A 19,396-nucleotide genomic window follows, 5' to 3' on the forward strand; every position below is an offset into this window, starting at 1 on the left:
TTTCAATGGTTATCATCTTTAACTATCTTCACAGTTTGTTTTAATTTGTATTTAGTAACTATACATCAAAATGTAGCTGACAGAAAATAGCAGTAGTGACCCCCTTTTTAAAATTAGAACTTTATTTATCATAACACATTACATTTCATCATAGTTCAAATGTTAACCATTGTGAATCGAAATTATAATTAAGTCTTATAACAGGAAATACAAAATAGATGGACAAAGACAATAAAATAAGATAATAATAATAAAAGTACAGTAAATAGTTATAAAATAAAGCCAATTCTATATGTTTCCAAAAATATGATTAAAATTATCGATTCTACACATACTCTTATGGTTTTGAGGAGATTTTAGAGAGCTGAAAAATATGTGAAATAAGGAACAGAGAGAATAATGGTAACGGCCCTTTTGCTTCTCATGTGATCCAAAGCACGACACAGCCGCAGATGGATGCTGGTACTTGTAGTAGCGTATTGCATTCCATGTTTTCTAAATGGGACGACAAACACTACATTCCCCATCATGCAACGTCATTTAGCGTACATTTTCACTTCCTGTTAGCTGGGGAAAGATAGCGGAGAAGCGGTCGAAAAAAATTACTGATGTATTTATGTAAAAGTGTAGCATAATTGCTCAGGAACGTGCTATTCTGGAGTTTATAAGGTCCATATTTAGGAGACGAAAATGGTAAATATGAACACAGCACTATTTTCTTCTCATAGTAGCATACAACCGCTAGCTGGCTAGCATTTAGCCAGATAACCTCTTCATTCGTTAGCATGCCAAGGCCACATAATTGATGTCACGATGTTTTTAAAACAGAAACCAGCCACCAATTATAGCAAATAAGTCGTAAGACAGTAGTTTTCACTTTTGTCAAAAGACTTGTGCAAGCTTGTTGTCAAAATTAAAGGGTGTGGTCCAGCTAATGCTACTAGTATCTAAATAACTGCTTCTTAGACGCCCTTCTATTAGTTTGCTACATATTAAACACATTTAACGTTAAATTATAAAACGATTGACAGTTAGGAGCCAAACAGGTAACGTTAGATAATTTTGTCATGACTTATGAATCTTCTGTATACTATAATCACCTGACCTAGACAGTTAGGACAAGCATTGCATTTACACTATTCCTGCTGTAATCGTTTTTTTGTCCCTCTTGTTTTGTAAAATGCGTTATTGCATTGCTTTAGATCCGCTTCATCCTGATCCAGAACCGAGCTGGAAAGACACGACTGGCCAAATGGTATATGCAGTTTGATGATGATGAGAAACAGAAGTTGATAGAGGAAGTGCATGCTGTGGTAACTGTCAGGGATGCCAAGCACACCAACTTTGTGGAGGTATGTATCATATTGTGTGTATGCATGTTTGATTTTTGACACACCTCAGTTCGTTATTTTGATCAGTTGGACCAACGTTTTCTAAATCCCATCAAGTCCCACAGTATAATGACAGAAACCATGCAAACTCTGTTGTGGCAAGTTCTTAGTGAAATAATTGGTTGACTCATTTGTGTCCCACATTACAAGTATTGTTCCACTAGCTACTTAAAAAATGATAAGGCAGAATTCACATTTAAGAAGCAATTTGAAAAAGTCACTGAAGCCAGTACGTAGCATTTTATCAGTATACCATCCAAAGAAACAAAAACCTGGTCTATCAGTCAGACTTAATAGGAAATTTCTTTCAACGTCATTAGAAATATACTGGGTGTGTTTCACTTCAAAGCTGGGAAACTTAAACTCAAGTGAAGCTACCGTAGTTGTCGTTACATGAGAGACAATGTTGTTAAAAAGGCTTTATTTGTGTTGTTCTCACAGTTCAGGAACTTCAAGATCATTTACCGGCGTTATGCTGGACTGTACTTCTGCATTTGTGTGGATGTGACTGATAACAACCTGGCATACCTCGAGGGAATCCACAACTTTGTAGAGGTAACTGACGCACACAACACATGATATATGGAGATACTCAGTAAGCGAACTATGATGATTTAGTTTTCATGGTCTGATTGTTTTCAGGAATGTCTGTTAATGATTTTCTTCAAAATGTCCCCTCCTCTACTGTCTCACAGCTTCCTAATATCAGACCTGCATTCTTGTGAGAATTATACTGTGAACTAGACTCAAATGACATGTAGCTGAGGAAATTAATTGTGTTTTATTCAATATTGAAATTTATGGGTGATATGCCTCACATTAAGCATCATACAAGGTGGCTCTACACTAACTACACAATGGTATCTAAATCAATATGATAAATATCCAACATTTTGTTTTCAACAGAATCAAAATTATCAGATCATTGCAAGAACATTCAAATTCCTTTTATGTTTGGTGTGTCATTAACTTTAATCAGTGTTAGATAATGCTAGGTCAAGTGATGCTGGAAATAAGCCTTCAGCAATAGAATAGCAAATTGATCACCAATCACAAACAGCAGCTGACTGCACAGATACTGAAATGACAAATACCACCACACCCAGACAGATAAATATAGAAAAAAAAACCCCAAAAACTGAAAACATTTCAGTATTTTTCCTACTCAACATTTCAGATATTGCTTGATAGCAGATACTCAAATAATATAATCTGATTCTGGGCGTTTCTTTTTATTTTGTTTTATAATTGGTAGATATTGCCTCACAAATACAGTTTTCCAAAACATCAGTGTATGGTTATAAACAAGGAATAATTCTAGTGTATTTAATTGTGAAAGCATAATCATTGCTGTTCATAGATTAAATGCTTTCTTCAAACAATAGCCTACTTAAAGGAGAGTGTATGTGGATAGAACTCAGTTAAGTGAATCAGTCATGCTACTTTCACAAGTATATCAGGAGAAAAGTGGTTTTGTAAATTGTTTTCTTGAATTACACATTTATAACAATTTAAAACAAGACTCCATTCAGGACATGTGTGCCCTGGCCTGCCTTGATCTTTGCTCTTTTCATAATTCATCCTTCAATGTAACTGCTGTGTATTATTACCTTCCACCATAGTATTTACAATGTCATCATTTTGACAAATGTGTCTGTATTGCAGTTTTTCAAAGAGCCTAACTCCATAGAAACTTACACAACAGGTCCCCCCTCTGTATGATAATTTGGCAAATTTGTATACCAGCCATGTGTTGCTTGAAGGAATGTATGGTGACACAAAAATGTCTGAAGGATTTCATTATAGAAATGCAGAATCTAGATTTCAGATTTATTCGTTTTGTCAGCCAGTATAGCATAAATGACGTAACACAAGTTATTCTGCCTCTGGAGACCTTCATGCTATTGGTCCATATGGGATAGATGGTGTCATTTTCTTGAATGGTGGACATCTCATACATTTGAAATAAAACTCTTTAGTTTGGTAATTAATGTATTATTTAGTTAAATCAATGACTTAGTCAGTATAACTAGCTATGTTTATTATAAAACTTGGTAATTATAAGGTGGCATTAGGCAGCTCATTTGCATCTTGTTCAGTCAGTTGGTGAGCTGTTTAACAGCTGTTTGTTTTTCTAACCAATTTATATTTTTATTTAAAGAGTACTGACTGCAATTGTGCACTTGAAGTACGATCTACTGTTTGTTTTTGGCTAAAACAAACAGACTGTTTTCTATCCAGAGTCCAGGGGTGAAGGTCATTTCATGTAATGTTTGACTATGAAGGAATGCATGTTAAGTGCGTTTTACAGTCTTACTTAGTGCTTATGAAGTTCGCTGTTAGATTTGCCCACAGATTCATAGACAAATAACCATCTGAAAATCAATGCAATGATTTGAAAACTGTTAAAATATCAGGTTAAGATAAACGGAGTTGAATTGCACAACAGTTCACAGTAGGACATCATGGTACTTCAATACTACTCTCATTAGCAAATTCTTAACAAGAGGTCAGTAGGTGTGCCATTGTAAACGATACTATATCAGTTTAAAAATCATCTCTTGTGGAAACAAGATGAGACGAGAACCACATTAATTTTAATTTGGCATATTTTAGATGGATGTCCTTGTAGTGGAAATCAGCCTATTACATGGTTGTTAAGTGGATTCTGCTGCTACTACAGCGTCATTGTATTTCTGCACTAATGCATCACATTCAACTAATTACCGTATATCTTTATGCCTTCTCAAAGTAGACTATTTAGTTATGTGCTGGCTGTTATCTGATTAAATAAAAACTGTTCCTCTCTTTCCTGCCAGGTGCTGAATGAGTATTTTCACAACGTGTGTGAATTGGACCTTGTGTTCAACTTCTACAAGGTAAGGACATCGAGAGATAATTTTTGCTTTGTGAGATTTTCACATTACTTTAAAAACACCTTGATCAGACAGGAGGAGCAGAGGAGGACAAAAGGCTGATGAGAAAATGTCTTTCCTTGTAATACCATGGCAACTGATATGCACTGTAATTCTCAACCACAGCAGTCATTCAGTGAAATTAAACTAAATTTACATATATATATATATATATATATATATATATATATATATATATATATATATATATATATATATATATATATATATATATATATATGTAAATGCTAAGCAGCAAAGACATCTGAGCATCCCCCACCTGTTGCTACTTTTCTTGCTAATTAAATAAAGTGTCTGAACATCCACCTCCATGTTTCACTTAAGCAAAGCACCACCCACGTTTGTCACAGCACTGTTTGACATGTTACAACAAGGAAAAAAAAGAGAAATCCTCATTTCTGGAAAATGAAACTGATCTACTGCTGCTCTTAGGCCAAAACTATTTTAAAATCTCAAGTCACCCACTCCTTTCAAGTTTGTGATTTCATATTCTCCATGTTTATTCGTCTGCGCTAACATTAGCCACTCAGTGTGTTTAGTCATCAACTGGTTATTTTTAATGTTTTGATGACACAGAGGTCAAGTTGTGCAATGATAACAACAGGCTAGATGATGACTTAGCATTGTATAGGACAATTTCCCAGGAAACCCAATCCTTTCAAGTATAGGGAAGAAGGTAGTGTCACTTTGCTTTCAGTCACAGCTATGTTACATGTGGTTTGTCATATTCATACTTTATTTTAGTCTTTCTGTTCCTCTCTTCGCAACGATGGAGCACTTCTGTCCTCTAATACATGGCCTGTCTTTGTTTCCAGGTGTACACGGTGGTAGATGAGATGTTCCTAGCAGGAGAAATCAGGGAGACCAGTCAGACCAAGGTCCTCAAGCAGCTCCTCATGCTCCAGTCGCTTGAGTAGAAAACAGATAACCATCCTTCCTATCTGCCCATTAATCTGCTGCCCTGGCACCTAAACTAACCCCACCCTTTATTCCTGTCACTCTGGAAAGGATTCCCCCCCTTATCATTTTCCTGCCTCGACAGAGCAGACGACACCCCTTACAGAACTTCAGGAGGGGACTGTTTAGAAATAGAAATGCATAATATTGTTTACAAATGGATATATGTAATATGGAAGTTAAGGTAACCTGTTTGTCATAGCAATCAATGTGTTGCAATATTCTGTATCTGTACGGCTAATGAAGTTGCCTCGTATAAAGGCAGTACATTTCAACATGTTGCAGATATGACCTTTTGACATTTCATATACCGCTCTGAGTTACAATTAACTTTATATCTTACATTAACTTTTCCCAAATCTAGGGGCTGCAGGAATTAGTTATTTCATAGAGTACCTGTTTGCATTTATTGCTGTGCAGTGTGGAAACACTGAAAAAGATCCACCAGTGTGACACTGCCCTCCCGTGCCCCCCCTCCTCTCTACCCTTCATTAACCTCAATATTCGTTTAAAGGCACTACTGTAACTAACAAGCACCATATATAAAGAGAAACCGCCTATAATCATCCATGTGCATCCAGCACTTGACTGACTTACAACAATCTTGCAGCCAGCCGCCTGTATAAAAACTGTGTAAAGCCAAGACCTTGCCAGTGATGTCGTAATAGACTCGTCATGGCAACTGTGCATTTTATATCTGGATCACAGTGCTAGCAAACTACAACTAGAAAGCCCTTTCGAGCAATTGACCCACCACAGCAAGTTCATAATTAAATGGAGAGTACTTAAGATGAGTGCCATTTTGACGGTGTGTTATGGCAACCTGTGCTGTGTCAGACATCCTCACGACTGATCATGATAAACAGTGTAGGTTATGTTGTCTCAGACGGCTGCACTCTGGATGTTGTAATCATTACGATGGCATCTCAAGTAATGCAGATCATCTGATGCAACTCTACAATAAATGGTGCTTGTTGGTCACACTTAAAACACTTAAAACACACTCAGACGGAAACCAACCTGGAAATACAAAGTATATTTTACATAAAGCAGTACTGTGAAGTTTGCTTCGTATGGTCTGTACATACCGTGTATCTTGCGTACGTTGAATATTGTGAAATTACCACATTCATTCCAGAAAGAGTGATTCCTGCTCACTCTATGTATGATCTGAACAGTATTTACTTGTTTAAAATCCATGAAATTCCTTTGGCATCACATAAAATAAACAGGCTTTTAAATTTCTTTAACAAGCCAAAAAAAATCGACTTTTATGTTGTTGAGACTACCTGTCAAACTCTAGTTTTAACCATATCCAGTCACAAAAGTATCAAAGGTGGTTTCAAATGTTACTGTTGTTGAACTTTTGAATTTTTTTAATGATTAGGCAATAGTGAAATATGTACTGCTTCCCTTCTCGTCCACCTGTGTGAGTTTGTTGATGGAAGATGTGTGTTTGTATGTATTACTCAACTACCCACTTCAATATGTCCCATTATATGTAAATAAAATAAAAGATGAAGTGATACATGAACATTGATTGGTCTCTTCCTCTAATTGATGATAATCTTATATGAAAAAGGAATTGCATCAAAATTAAAAATTAGAATTTTGTCTTTTAGACCTTATTGCTTGAAAATGAGTTAAATTCCTTAAAATTCAGGTAATAAATATTCTTCCTTGACGTATTTTTCGGCTTAGCAAGTATTCAGTATGCATCAGCTTTTAACAAGACCTAAATAAAAAAGAAAACAATTGACCTCATAAATTAACCTGTAAAAGTAATCTTTAAACACAGGAACCCTAATGTTTTAAATCCAATGAATTAGCACCATCTGGTGGCATGTCATATCAGCCTCTCCATGGTAAATTATGCTATTTGGTTATGAGGTCATACTGACAGCCTGTCTAGGATCAATAAATCAGTCAATATATCCACATCAGCTACATTAAACCACTCTAGCCGTTGCTCCATCGACCCAGGAGCATAAATCCAGACAATTGGACATGAAGGGCATTTACTCCTGAGTCCTCTTGATATCCTAACCTCACCCAGACTGCCTCAGAGAAACGATTTGACTGAAGAATGGCGGATGAGCCAAATGAATCATGGACATGGATTCTATTGTTAGATTTCACGGCTCGCCTATTCAGCTGGCTATCAATTGAATGTGCACTAACTCGTTGCTCACGTTTGTGAATACAGGAAAGGCAGTTACAGTACACTAATATTCAAGAATCTGGTGTGCTGTAACTCTTGCGGGCTACAACCTGAGCACAGATTCATTAACATCCAGGAGACAGGTGAAAGATTTTAACTGAAAAACCAAGCAAGTTTACTGGGAATTGCATAATCATTACAATCAATGAGCAACACTCACCCTCAATGGACAATAGACAAATCTTATTTACAGCATAGGTTACTTGAGATGTACAGTAGTATTTCAATGGATTATATAACATTAGTTACTAAGAAACAACTGAGTTGGACTGCGTTCATGATATGACTGAATCCATACAGGTTGAAGTCAGAAAATAATCCTTATATGGCTTTTTTTATGAGCTCTTATTATGAACTGTACAGATAATACGTACAGATCAACAGTAAAGATAAAGAGGCTGTGCCATGTCTGCAACAACTTGTGAATATGAGTGATCAGAGTTGCTACTGATGGCCTCCTACAGCTACAGGAAGTCAACATCCTCTCATCATTACCTCCACGTCAGCAGCGCGTAATAAACAAATTAAACCTCAGACAGCAGGAGTTCTCACTCAAGTCGTGCCTCCTGACAGCAACAAACAAGGGAATCAAATTAAGATCTCAGTTGTTATTTAGTAAGAAATGATGATAACATCTACAATTAAAATCTTTATTACAGTATACAGTTCAAGTAAAATAAAATGTACAATTCTGTAGTTACAGCATATAAACAGAACAAAAAAAAAAAAAAGTAAAAGTGCACTTGCAGAAGGAGACAAACTATCACACAATGCCAAGATTTTGTGAAAATGTTTTTGACCATCTGTCTCTTGATATCTTATATGTCCTATATCCTGTTTGCACCGTTCACCTTCTTCCTCCTGTAGGTGTGCTGGCTCAATTGAGCTGAAACTCATATGGTTTGTCTGGGAGGAAATATGCTAACACATGAGGAGAAGACATGAGAAATAGGTTTTTTGTAGGCAGTTTGTTTTTGATCTCCTCTTGGCTGGGTCGGTTTGACCTGCTCTCAGTGGTTCAGACAGAAGCAGTGCATTTGACTCAACAGTAGGGCAAGAGTTTGGGAAGTTTTTAAAGTTATTATCTCGCATTCTCTTCCAGCACCACCACGAACTTACTGTCAAGTGTTACGTGGAAGGAGGAAAGCATGTTTCAGTGGAAATTCCCTACTCTCTGGGGCAACACAGGGTCTGATCTAAGGAGAAAACATCTGGGTCAGCTCTGCAAACTCACTATGTATCAGAGCAGACAGCTGCTTCTGTGCTAAACAAAGGAGAAGTAAAAACTACTTGCAGGGTTAAAAACAGAATCCTGACTTTAATCAAGGCTCGCGTACAACTTTGCACGATTAAACTGTGTCAAGCCTCTATGAGGGAACTGGGTGGGCGGCAGGAACTTTTCCCCAAACATGGCACTGAGGCAAAACCAACTGTGGTTTCCTGTGACGTCCCTTGTACAGTATGTGCATGAGGACCAGCATGAATTAAAGGGAGGTCAAGAAAATGGAGAAAAAAGCCCAGCAGGAGGAGTCAAAGACATTGTTAGTTTTGCAAAGAATTGATGACCCTTTCTTAACCTTCTACTGTAATGAGACCAGAGATGCGGGGATTTCAACATGGGCTGAATCTGATCATGGAAATCTACGGACTTTGGGACCATTGGAGTAAAATAAAGAGGAAAATATCTCTTTTTTTGTGCTTTTAACCTAACCCCAAGCTCATTTTGTGGAAAGTGGAGTGACTGGACCATTCCCTTTGGGGACACGGTGATGGGAGTGCTAAAAATTCACAATATCGAGTATTTCACTATGGCCAATACTCTACAGCATAATAGTGCATTTTAACGCAAAGCAAAAATTCAACAGACTCAATGTAACACGCACTCTAGAGTTAGTAAAAGCCTCGAGCTCTACATTTGGATCTGTATTACTTCAAAAATGCACTTTATGCCACCAGTTAGCTGCTTCAATTTGGATCAGTTCTGAGAAAAACTACTGGACAACAAATGCAGAAACCCTATAAAAGATTCACACTGTATCTGGTTTATATTTATATACAGTAATTATAAACCAAACTCTGTGCATGTTGACTTCACTTTACTCATCAGAGGACACGTTTAGATGGTTTATCACTTAGTCACTATCAATGACAGACTGAAGTTATAAAGAGGAAAACTGAGTGCAAATAAGGACTCAAACAAATGGTTAATAAAAAGCAAAATATCAATGTTTCAACTCAAAAAAAGCTGACCAAGCTATTCATGAATCATATCTGGACAGGTTGAATTATGAATATATGCAGAACAGTTTAACAATAATAATTTACAACCAAAGATGTGCAAAAGTAGAAAGCATGTTACTAAAACCAGAAAGAAAAGCACAGAGATAAAAACAACAGTGGGGCAGCCCATACACACAACCCTTGACTTGTCCTTGTCTGGTAAGCAACTGAGAAACCGTTTTTCAGCTTCTTTATGATCCCAGTGTGTTCACACTGAGGGGTTTCCCTGTCCAGTCGCAGGGGCAAAGCTGACCTCCTCAGGCAAGAAGTAGAGACTCTTGCCAGAGGTCAGGGGTCAGGGATTGCAGTGATCTCCGTGACCACTCATCCAGGTGATCCAAGGTGTGTGAGACTGCAGAGGGAAGGGCACCACACACCAAAAAACACCTGGAGCTGAGATGTGGAAGGAGACGAGAAGTAGAAGTATTATAACAAGTAAAATAAAAAAAAATATTGGGAGATTCCAGATAAAGATGAGTTGATACCATTGCCACTGACCTGTAGGGGACATCCTCTCTGTGTGGGCCTGTATGCTGAGGTGAGGGTGGGGCCCCGATCCCTAGCAATTACACTGTTGTTTATTCTGTGTGGTGTTGCCTCTCGGCTGTCGCAGCTGCCTCAACGAAGCATCTCCATACTGGATACCTGAACCCATCCTCTCAGGGTCCAACTCTCCTTTGAAATGAACCAAAACGACAAATGTCACAGATGAAGACAAATACGCTACACACTGTCATGCAACCGTACAGGAAGATCCACAGGGCTTCACTCTCACAGAAACACCCAAGTCAGAGACACCTCTTCGACAAACAAATGAGTAGGCGTTACCTGAATCGATCTTGTTGAGGATGGTGCGAGCGCACTTCAGGAAACCCTCCTCCACATTCTCCCCCGTCAGAGCACTGGTCTCCAGGAACATCAGCTCTACGTATGCAGAAAAAAAAAAAAAACACATTCAAGGTGGAAGAAAAAAAAGGAGAAACAAAAGATAAGATAAGGATGCATAACTAATGGCAAGCAAGTGGAAGAAGTAAGAAGTAGAGATGCAGACTTGACATGTGAGATAATGCGGATTTAACATCAGTTACCATTCTCCTGAGCGAAGCGCGAGGCCTCCAGGAAGGTCACCTCTCTGTCTGCGTCCAGGTCCTTCTTGTTGCCGCACAGGATGATAACAATGTTTGGGCTCGCCAGTGTTCGTGCATCTGTCAGCCAGTTGGTCAGGGCGTTATATGTCTCTCGGCTGTAAGACAGGACGGGACAGATGAACACATAGTGGGATGAGAGGACACATTCAAGTTTGTTGTATAGTTGGGGTAAAGCGTCGCCCTGTAGCATGTTAAGTTCAAATGTTAATCATGTCCATAGTCGTCAGGATTCACATGACATACACATTGACTACACCTGTAAACATGTCCACCTGTAAGTATAAGTATAAATGGAACCACATGCACATATGCTATCGGTGTCCATTTACAGGACTTTGCGTGGTAAAGAATGCACTCCCATTTCTGTTTATTAAATTAAATTATTAAAGCCGCCCTCCACTCAAAGATGTGTTTCGCCTGTTGTTGTTTTACTTAGATGTTTTTACCCTCACTGTGCAGAGTTTGACACTAGAAGGCTGTTTTCACATTCATCTACTGAAGGAGGAAAGTTTCTCTGTGCTCACCGATAATCTGAGTTTAAGGCGTGTACCTACAAGCATTATTTGTGACATCACAAATCATAGATTCTGGGGTTTTTTTAATGAGTGAGAAGGAGGAGATGTAATTTTAACAATGTTCAAGTTGGTAATTTTATATGTCACAAAAATGTCTGGAGGGGATCTTTAAACAATAGTTACTGAATCCTTTAAAATGGATTTTTATTTTTCTTCCTCAAATAGTGGCCTCCTCCTTCATCTAAACACCTTAACATAAACGCTTGCTTACTAGCTTAATAGCCAGAGATTGTTCCCATCCAAGGAAAAAATACTATCTGCAAGAGTGTGAGATCAGAAATATTTCAGATATATCATAATTACTGTGTCTTCAAGGGACATTAAAGTTAGTGTCAGTTAACTTGAATTAGCCAATCAAATAAAATTTTGAAACTTTATAGCCTATCTCTTGGTGGGGTAATAATTTATACCGTCTTTGTGCATGTCGTTACAAAGCAACAGTTTTGCAACAAACAAAAGTACATGTTTTGAAACTTTAACTCAACTCAACCCAACTTTATTCACAACACAGCTGGTCTAAAGGTTAGACAGATAGAGACTGAGTCACAGAGGGAACTTTCATGGAACCTTCTCTGGGTTGAAGCCACCGGTCACCGTGGAGACAGGACCCTGGTGTCCATGGTAGCATGAGGGTGTGGGTGCGGGTCAGCAGAAAATTTTGTTAATAGCTGTACTCACAAACGGCTAAAGGATGACATCATCCCTTATTCACATGCTGATGGGACCCAGGCTGTTCAGTCACCATCTAAATCACAAACTCTTTCACTCCTTCATCTACTTTCCTGTTCATCTTCCTGCTAACCTTCTCACCTGTAAAAAGTGATAAAATGTCTCCATCTCCCACTCTCTCTTGTTTTCCCCATCCTCATGGTTCCTCCCTGTGCAGTTTTCTCCCTTCGCTCTCCCTGTTTTTTCCTCAAGTGACACTTTCTGTGATGGACTTCTGCTTTCCCCAGACTGCTGCCTGCCAGAGGATGCCACTATATTACAGCTCCTGCCAGTCTGCGCTCCACTTCCCTGCTCCACAAAACCCCATACATTCTCACAAACACAAACTGTATTACACTCCTGTCACTCTGCATTACTGAATTCACTCCATCTTGATTTCACAACCTCTCTATTGTAACCCATAGCTTATGGAACAGAAGCCTGTGAGTGGGTTCTGGTTTTCACATCGCCGTATGTCCTGGTACATAGTCATTAAATTGCACAATTTCTGGAGGTGGTATGGACACTATTTATTTACACCACTCATAAAAATAAAGTGTGTAAATTAAAGTTAAAAAACTGAGAGAGAGGAGAAAAATGATTACAAGCTACATTTTTGTAAAATTTTGTTGAGGCCACTAAGTTTACTCAGTGTGATTACTACTTAGGCAGGTGCCAGATGTGCCAGATTTGCCACAGCTCCTTGTTTTCTGTGTTCCTGGTAGGGATGCATACTAATATCGGATATCTGGTACGATACTGACTAAAGTAGCTAGATTGGGTATTGGTGACAATGGGGCAGATCTAGGCCGATCTATTACCTAGAAAGGAAGACACAGCGGGCCTGTGGTGCCGTTAGATGCTTTTCTCCCACCGGAGCCGGGTTGCTGCTGTTGTTTCAGCATTGTGAAGCACAAGGCTAAAAAGACAGTACAACGTGTATGCTAACTTATAACACTATGTGAAGTTGTTTTGGACGCTATCTTTAGTAAACGTCAGCTGTCCCAAGGTGCCTGTGGAAAAGTTAAAGTCCACCTCTTGTCAAATATTTGTTTTTCGTCTTGTTCCTTCAGTTGGATGTTTGACCTTCACTGTGCGGAATGATGTATGTGCAGAGTTTGACAATAGAAGGATGTTTTCACTTTCGTCTGCTGAAGAAGGAAAGTTTCTCTGAGCTCACCTTAAATCTGAGTTTAAAGACACGTACCGACGAGCATGATTTGTGACATCACGACTAGTTCGGAAGCCGATCCTGGTCAAAGAGGCAACTTTCTCAAGTGTAATGTGGAAACTTGAAGCCTCCAATACACATGCACTGAGAATGGACGTCTATAGAACATTGAATGCTTTCCTACACTGGCAGAAAATGTGGATAGCATGCTTGTGTATCCCACAATGGGGAGTATATAAAATTAGAAGAATGCAGTGATTGTTTTACCTGGTAATATCATAGACAAGGAGCGCTCCTGCTGCTCCTCGGTAGTAGCTCCGTGTCACAGAACTGTGGAGGGAACGCAGACATCTCAGTTAAAATACTGAATTCAGAATTACTATCATCATCAAGGTGCCTTATAGTTCAGCACTTATCTACTCCAATGGTGCTGCTCAGCGGTATAAGTTGTGGTTGCACTGTGAAGCATGTGTGTTCAGCAATTCACAGTAACTTCGTATTTTCAAAAACTTTGTTTTTAAGCAGGAAATATTGGAGAACATTACCGGAATCGCTCCTGTCCAGCAGTGTCCCAGATCTGCAGTTTGACCGTCTTCCCACCAACATTGACCACTCTGGAGCCAAACTCCACGCCTATGGTGTGGTTGGAGTCCTGTTTGACTGCAGCAAGAGCACAGAGAAAAGAGAAAAGAGAGTGAAAAAATGCAGAGAAAGTGAGCTATTAGCAGAGCAGAACAGTAACTTTGGTGCTGGTCTTGTAATAATGCACTTATGTATTCTTTCTTTGCAACACTCTGAACAAAAGTGGCACTAAGAGTAAAGTCTTTCCATTTAACCTACGTGTGCACCGGTATAATGGAGACGACACTTTCAACTCTGCTCCAAGAATCTCAGTTTAAATCTATAATATGTTGGTGTGTTGTGCTTGTTGAATAGACATGAGCTGTTATCTTCAAACGGCTCATATCCACATCAGAGGACCAGAGGGAATCCAGGAGATTAACACTGTCAACCTGCCCTCCCTTTCTCTCTCTGCTGACAGCACAGGGACCTAACACGTCTTTAATTAAATTAATCTATGTGTGTGTTAGTGGTTGTGTGTATGTCTGAGTTTTTTGTGATTTTAGTGGATTTTTAGACCACTACTTGCATAGATCACACTGATTATTTATTTAGACTACCTGCAGGAACGAAAAAAAAAAGTTTTAGTTATAAGCCACCCACAAATCTTATACAAAACACCTAATTTCAAGGGTTCTGTGTATAATTTAATACAATCCAGTACAACAGGTCTGCCACAAAGTCTACCTCTATGACACTTGTAATGTTTGTTGACACTGTTTTAAAGAGGTGTTGTTTTGACTCAATGTGACGGTGTTGTTGGATTGTACTGATGCGCTTCACTGCTCATACTGAAAGCTGTGTATGTATATGGGCGTGGATGGAAAGTACAAACCACCACGGAGGATTAACTGTGCAGCTTGATAAATTTTCATCTCTGCATCCTGAAAAGTATTTTATTTTTAGGTCTTGCATGTCCGGAACAGTCTGAACCAGTGAATCGTGGCGTCATGCCTTATGTTTGTCTGTTAACGTTAGGAATCTGGGCAGACGCGAAACTATTCTGCTCCTTTGTGAAAGAATGACTTTCTCAGGAGGAACTGTGAGTGCAACCTCACAGCAGAGAGTGAGAGTGACTGTTTTGCGACTTCTCTGTCACCTCCTGACTGTGCACGGCATGAAACGACTTATGAAATCAACAGGACTAATTACATGGCCGTTTCAATTTCTGTGTCTGTGTAACAATACAATTATATATTTACTGTAATAGATCCCTGGCGTGACTAATGGGCTTTAATGAAGGAGAACTTACACTTGTTCTCAATGAACTGGTGGAGGAGGCAGGATTTCCCCGTCCCGGCACTGCCGATCACCAGGAACTTAAACAGGAAGTCTGAAAGCAGAAGAGAGGAGGTAGCGATCAATGCAACACCAATGTCAGGAATGAATCTAAACCTGCTGCTCTGTGCTCTTCCATCCTCAGAGACAATCCTTTTAATCCCATTGAGCTACTACTTTCACAGTGTCCAACAACCCCAAATTAGCCTTCTAATCACCTGGCATTGCATGCAATCAGTATAACATGCTGCTTACGATTCTAATTTAATTGCTTGTTTGTCTGAGGTGGAGAATGACCGTGTTTGAAACCTTGAAGAAGCACTTAATAATACATGTCATTAGAGCAAAGCCAAGGTATTAGAGTTATTAAACATGGCTTAGGGGTAACTGACTTGCACAGGGATTCAATGACCACAGCCAGCTGGTTGTACAGATGTTGTTTTTGTTGTGAAGAGTGGGCCCTTGCTCCGGAGAGTACAACCCATCCCACACAGATGATCCAGAGCCCAAATGACTAAGGCCCCTGACATGCAAGGCCATCTAAAGTGAAGACAGTCTTTGTGTGCTGTGACTAAAGATAGGGCAAGAGGCATTTACATACGTAGGCTATGCCGCACTTCCGACTAGATCCATGAGATATTAAACAATGTAATGATTGAGGAGATGAAAAGTATGGGTGGGAGACACATAAGTTGAGTCTGTGTTAGTGAGTAATGCACAGAGAGGTAGTAAAAGAATAACAGGAAATCCAAGAGTGGTGGTGTGTTTAAGAAAATACTGATTGCAAACTACACCTTTCCTCTAGAGAGCCTGCTTCAGTTGGAGTTTAAGGACAGTAAGCAATTTTCGGTTTAAGCTTAAGCGCTGGCTCTGCAGGCAGGGGTGCTGGCCTAGCAAATGATTAGTGACTACTGTTGAGATTAGCAGCCAGGTGAACATCCTGTGAATATTCAGCTCCACACAAGGTCAACAGAAGAGGCAGTTGTTTAGGAAAAAAGGGAGAGCGGATGAGATTGATCTTTTGTTCCTGTGTGACATTTAAACTTATTATGCTGGTGCTCTTGAGGCCACCTTCATCTGCTATCACGCACACATACATACACACACACACACACACACACACACACACACACACACACACACACACACACACACACACACACACACACACACACACACACACACACACACGCTGCCAGCACAGTTTATAGTGCACCTTTGTTTGTTGAAGCAGGTGTTTTCTCAAGCAACACGAGCTAGAGGTCGAATACATGGCAACAGAGTGGCGGCAGCAAAGCGAAGGTGCCAACACGCACTTTGAGTTTTCTTCTGCAACAGCAGTCAGTGTAACATCTCAAACACGCGTCGTCAATGGCCGTGACAGCAAAACTGACAGGATCAAAAGCTAACAGCTCTGTTTTAAAAGCTTGCCTCAGCTTTTCGGCGTCTTCACAGGCATCACATATTCCCCTGTGAGATCTGCATACAACAATCAAGCTGTCAATATGTCAAAGCAATATGGAGAGAAGAGTGCAGCGCTGCCCTCCTCAACGGCAGCCTTTCAGGCTATTGTGTTCTTTTACACATCAATATTAAATAACCCCTGAGGGAGACAGACTATCAGTGGTATGTGCATTCACTTACACTGTGACAACATTTAACACAATCAGGCCCAGATCTACCTAAGGTTTATGTCTGGTGCACAGGGCACTTGATTGCATATGCATCTGTTTCATCCATGAATGCAGCGCAAGACAGAAGGCAAATATGGATATTGGAGATATTAGATTTAATTTCACTAGTAATAAAATATGATACAAAATGTCATGTGTACTAATGGCTAAAGTTAATGCGAAGCAACACAACATACTATTTTTTTATACGCAAGATGATGTTAGGTGATGTTAATAGAGCTGAAATGACTAATTGCCAACAATTTCGATGACTAAGTAATTGTTTCAGTAATTTACGAAGCAAAAACACAAAACATCCTCTGGTTCCAGCTTCTCAAATGTGAGGATTTTCTTATTTTTTGTTTTATATCCCAATAAATTTAACATTCACGGTTTTGGACTGTTGGTCAAAACAACACCAACTTGGTCTCTAGGAACTTGTGATGGACATTTTCCACCGTTTTCTGACATTTTACAGACTAAACAATAACACCAAACAAATGCTAAAAAACATTCTTTGTTTTATCAAAGTAGTATCCATGTAGAGCTTTACTTCAGAATCACTCTGAAAAATGACTCCTAATACATTAGTGGGTAAAATCTATCAGATTATAATATTTGATTTTTAGAAAAAAAATTCTATACCTATACGATAAACTATTGAAAGAACAAAAACATAAAGCATGAAAAATGTAATGAATTTCTGGGAAAATTTATTGTGGCCATGTACTTATTGTACTTACTGTAATATATATATATATATATTTTTGGCCAGACTACTGGCCCTCCAGGAGAGGAGACAGCACAGGAGACTGAGACAGAAATCAATAAAAGGCTATTACAGCTACCATTAGCGCTGGCACTTTTACATAAATACTGCCCACTGGGATAAAGTTTCATACAAGGAATGAGGGATACAGGGAACAAGTAGAAACAGATGGAGAGAGTATGTGTGTGTGAGAGAGATGGAGGGGGGTGGGGAGGGGGGGATGCAACAGCACAGACTGATGGTGTGACATTTCAAAACAACTCAGTCTACAGTGTCTGGCCTATTGTGCAACTCCTACTATCAAACAGAGTCGTGTTAAATGAATTTATACAGGATAGAAATACCTTCCTGTCAGTAGCACTAGTGGTTTCGCATATAATGCCAATGCTCGCAGACAGGTGAAACTATGTTTTTTTATAAACATTAGTTTAGACTGTCTGCAGTACAGAGGTGAAGCTACAGGGATTGAGGATGTGGTGGAGACCACGCCTTTCGTGCAACTGTTCGACAGGTAACTGAGGGATGATTAGCCACAGCTACCCAACTTCCTCATTTAGGCCTTGCAGCTAAATAGCTAACGTTACTTCTGTCAAAATACACAGCACCTATGATTGCATGCAACATTATTACAGCTTGCAAGGTCACCCAATCTGCTTCACTTTCAGCAATCTCGGGTTACCTCAGCGTCTGTGTACACGTCCTTCAAGTATCGACATGTTACTGCAGCTCTGTGTCTGAAGTTTGTCCTAACTTTTTTTTTTTTTTTTTTTTTTTTACCTGGAAATGAATCACCATCTAACGTTATTTGCTGATGTTACTGACCGTTTCAGGAAGCACTGCGCTCCGCCATCGTAGGATAGATGTGCCAATTAATACACATGAAGCACATCAGTTACGGCGGTTTACTCATATGAAATGTCAGCAGCAAACAGTAGTTATCACTATTAAAACAATCAGACATGATGAGGTGGCAGGTTAGCCAGCAGCTAACCTAAGCTACTCATTTAGCTTGCTGTCACATCAGACCACAGAGCTCAGTGTATGTAACAGCTAGCAAGCGTGAAATTAGTCCACCGCCTCGCACAAACATACCGTATGTCTCAGACATGTTGACCCTCGCTGTATTAAGGACTCAGTCGGACCTTTTTTTACTGTTGTCTCGGTGTTGTGACAGCTGTGTTCGCTGGGTTCACACCTCTTTGGTGTATTTATCTACGATGCTAGAGGTTTCCTTGATCCCTTCCTAGCTACCTTCGCTCCGACCATAACCAAACACAGCGGCTGCGTGCTACGTCATTCGTCATCTAGTGTTGCCTTCACGTATCGTTGGCCATGTTGGAATTTTTAATTCATGATCAACGGCACAAACCCGACAAAATGGTCGAAAATAAGCCGGTGTCTCTTTGGAATAACAGGAATTTGATGAGAATTGGTTTGTACACATATCATATTCTGAGTCTATATCGTATACCTCATTAATACCCCCAAAGATCAATAAAATTAGATGGAATTAGACAATTTATTATTAAGTTGGCGTTTGTTTCCTTCCGTTTGTCAAAAGTGTGTCCCCGTGGATTTTTAAGTAAAGCAAAAGATTACAAAAGACTATTATACCACAGTTTCCATTTTGTTTTATTGTTAATTAACCTAAATTCACGAAAAGTCGTT

The 19,396-nt window shown here is 39.3% G+C and overlaps 2 protein-coding genes across 2 annotated transcripts; one reads left to right on the top strand and one right to left on the bottom strand.

The window, feature by feature from the left end:
- Positions 1-530: 530 nt before the first annotated feature.
- Positions 531-6,818, top strand: ap2s1 (adaptor related protein complex 2 subunit sigma 1). The gene is made up of 5 exons (XM_042415416.1): positions 531-693; positions 1,203-1,352; positions 1,833-1,946; positions 4,211-4,270; positions 5,143-6,818. Exons 1-5 carry the CDS (start codon positions 691-693, stop codon positions 5,242-5,244), a joined length of 429 nt encoding a protein of 142 aa, XP_042271350.1. The 5' UTR covers positions 531-690; the 3' UTR covers positions 5,245-6,818.
- An 855-nt stretch (positions 6,819-7,673) lies between these two features.
- Positions 7,674-19,024, bottom strand: rab4b (RAB4B, member RAS oncogene family). The gene is made up of 8 exons (XM_042415102.1): positions 18,821-19,024; positions 15,261-15,341; positions 13,933-14,047; positions 13,655-13,717; positions 10,874-11,028; positions 10,614-10,709; positions 10,284-10,460; positions 7,674-10,178 (listed from the first exon to the last, which is right to left on the bottom strand). The coding sequence occupies exons 1-7, from the start codon at positions 18,834-18,836 to the stop codon at positions 10,345-10,347; spliced, it is 642 nt and encodes a 213-aa protein (XP_042271036.1). The 5' UTR covers positions 18,837-19,024; the 3' UTR covers positions 7,674-10,178; positions 10,284-10,344.
- Between the last annotated feature and the right edge of the window lie 372 nt (positions 19,025-19,396).

The sequence above is a fragment of the Thunnus maccoyii genome, chromosome 6 (genome assembly GCF_910596095.1).
Source record: "Thunnus maccoyii chromosome 6, fThuMac1.1, whole genome shotgun sequence".
Lineage (NCBI taxonomy): Eukaryota > Metazoa > Chordata > Actinopteri > Scombriformes > Scombridae > Thunnus > Thunnus maccoyii.

Bases quoted from the DNA above. Each gene is read 5' to 3' on its own strand.
- ap2s1 (XM_042415416.1), top strand. The intron at 1,353-1,832 runs GTATGTATCATA...TTGTTCTCACAG, and splicing joins AGCACACCAACTTTGTGGAG to TTCAGGAACTTCAAGATCAT. The intron at 4,271-5,142 runs GTAAGGACATCG...CTTTGTTTCCAG, and splicing joins TTGTGTTCAACTTCTACAAG to GTGTACACGGTGGTAGATGA.
- rab4b (XM_042415102.1), bottom strand. The intron at 13,718-13,932 runs GTAATGTTCTCC...TTCCCTCCACAG, and splicing joins GCTGGACAGGAGCGATTCCG to TTCTGTGACACGGAGCTACT. The intron at 10,710-10,873 runs GTAACTGATGTT...CTGCATACGTAG, and splicing joins GCGCTTCGCTCAGGAGAATG to AGCTGATGTTCCTGGAGACC.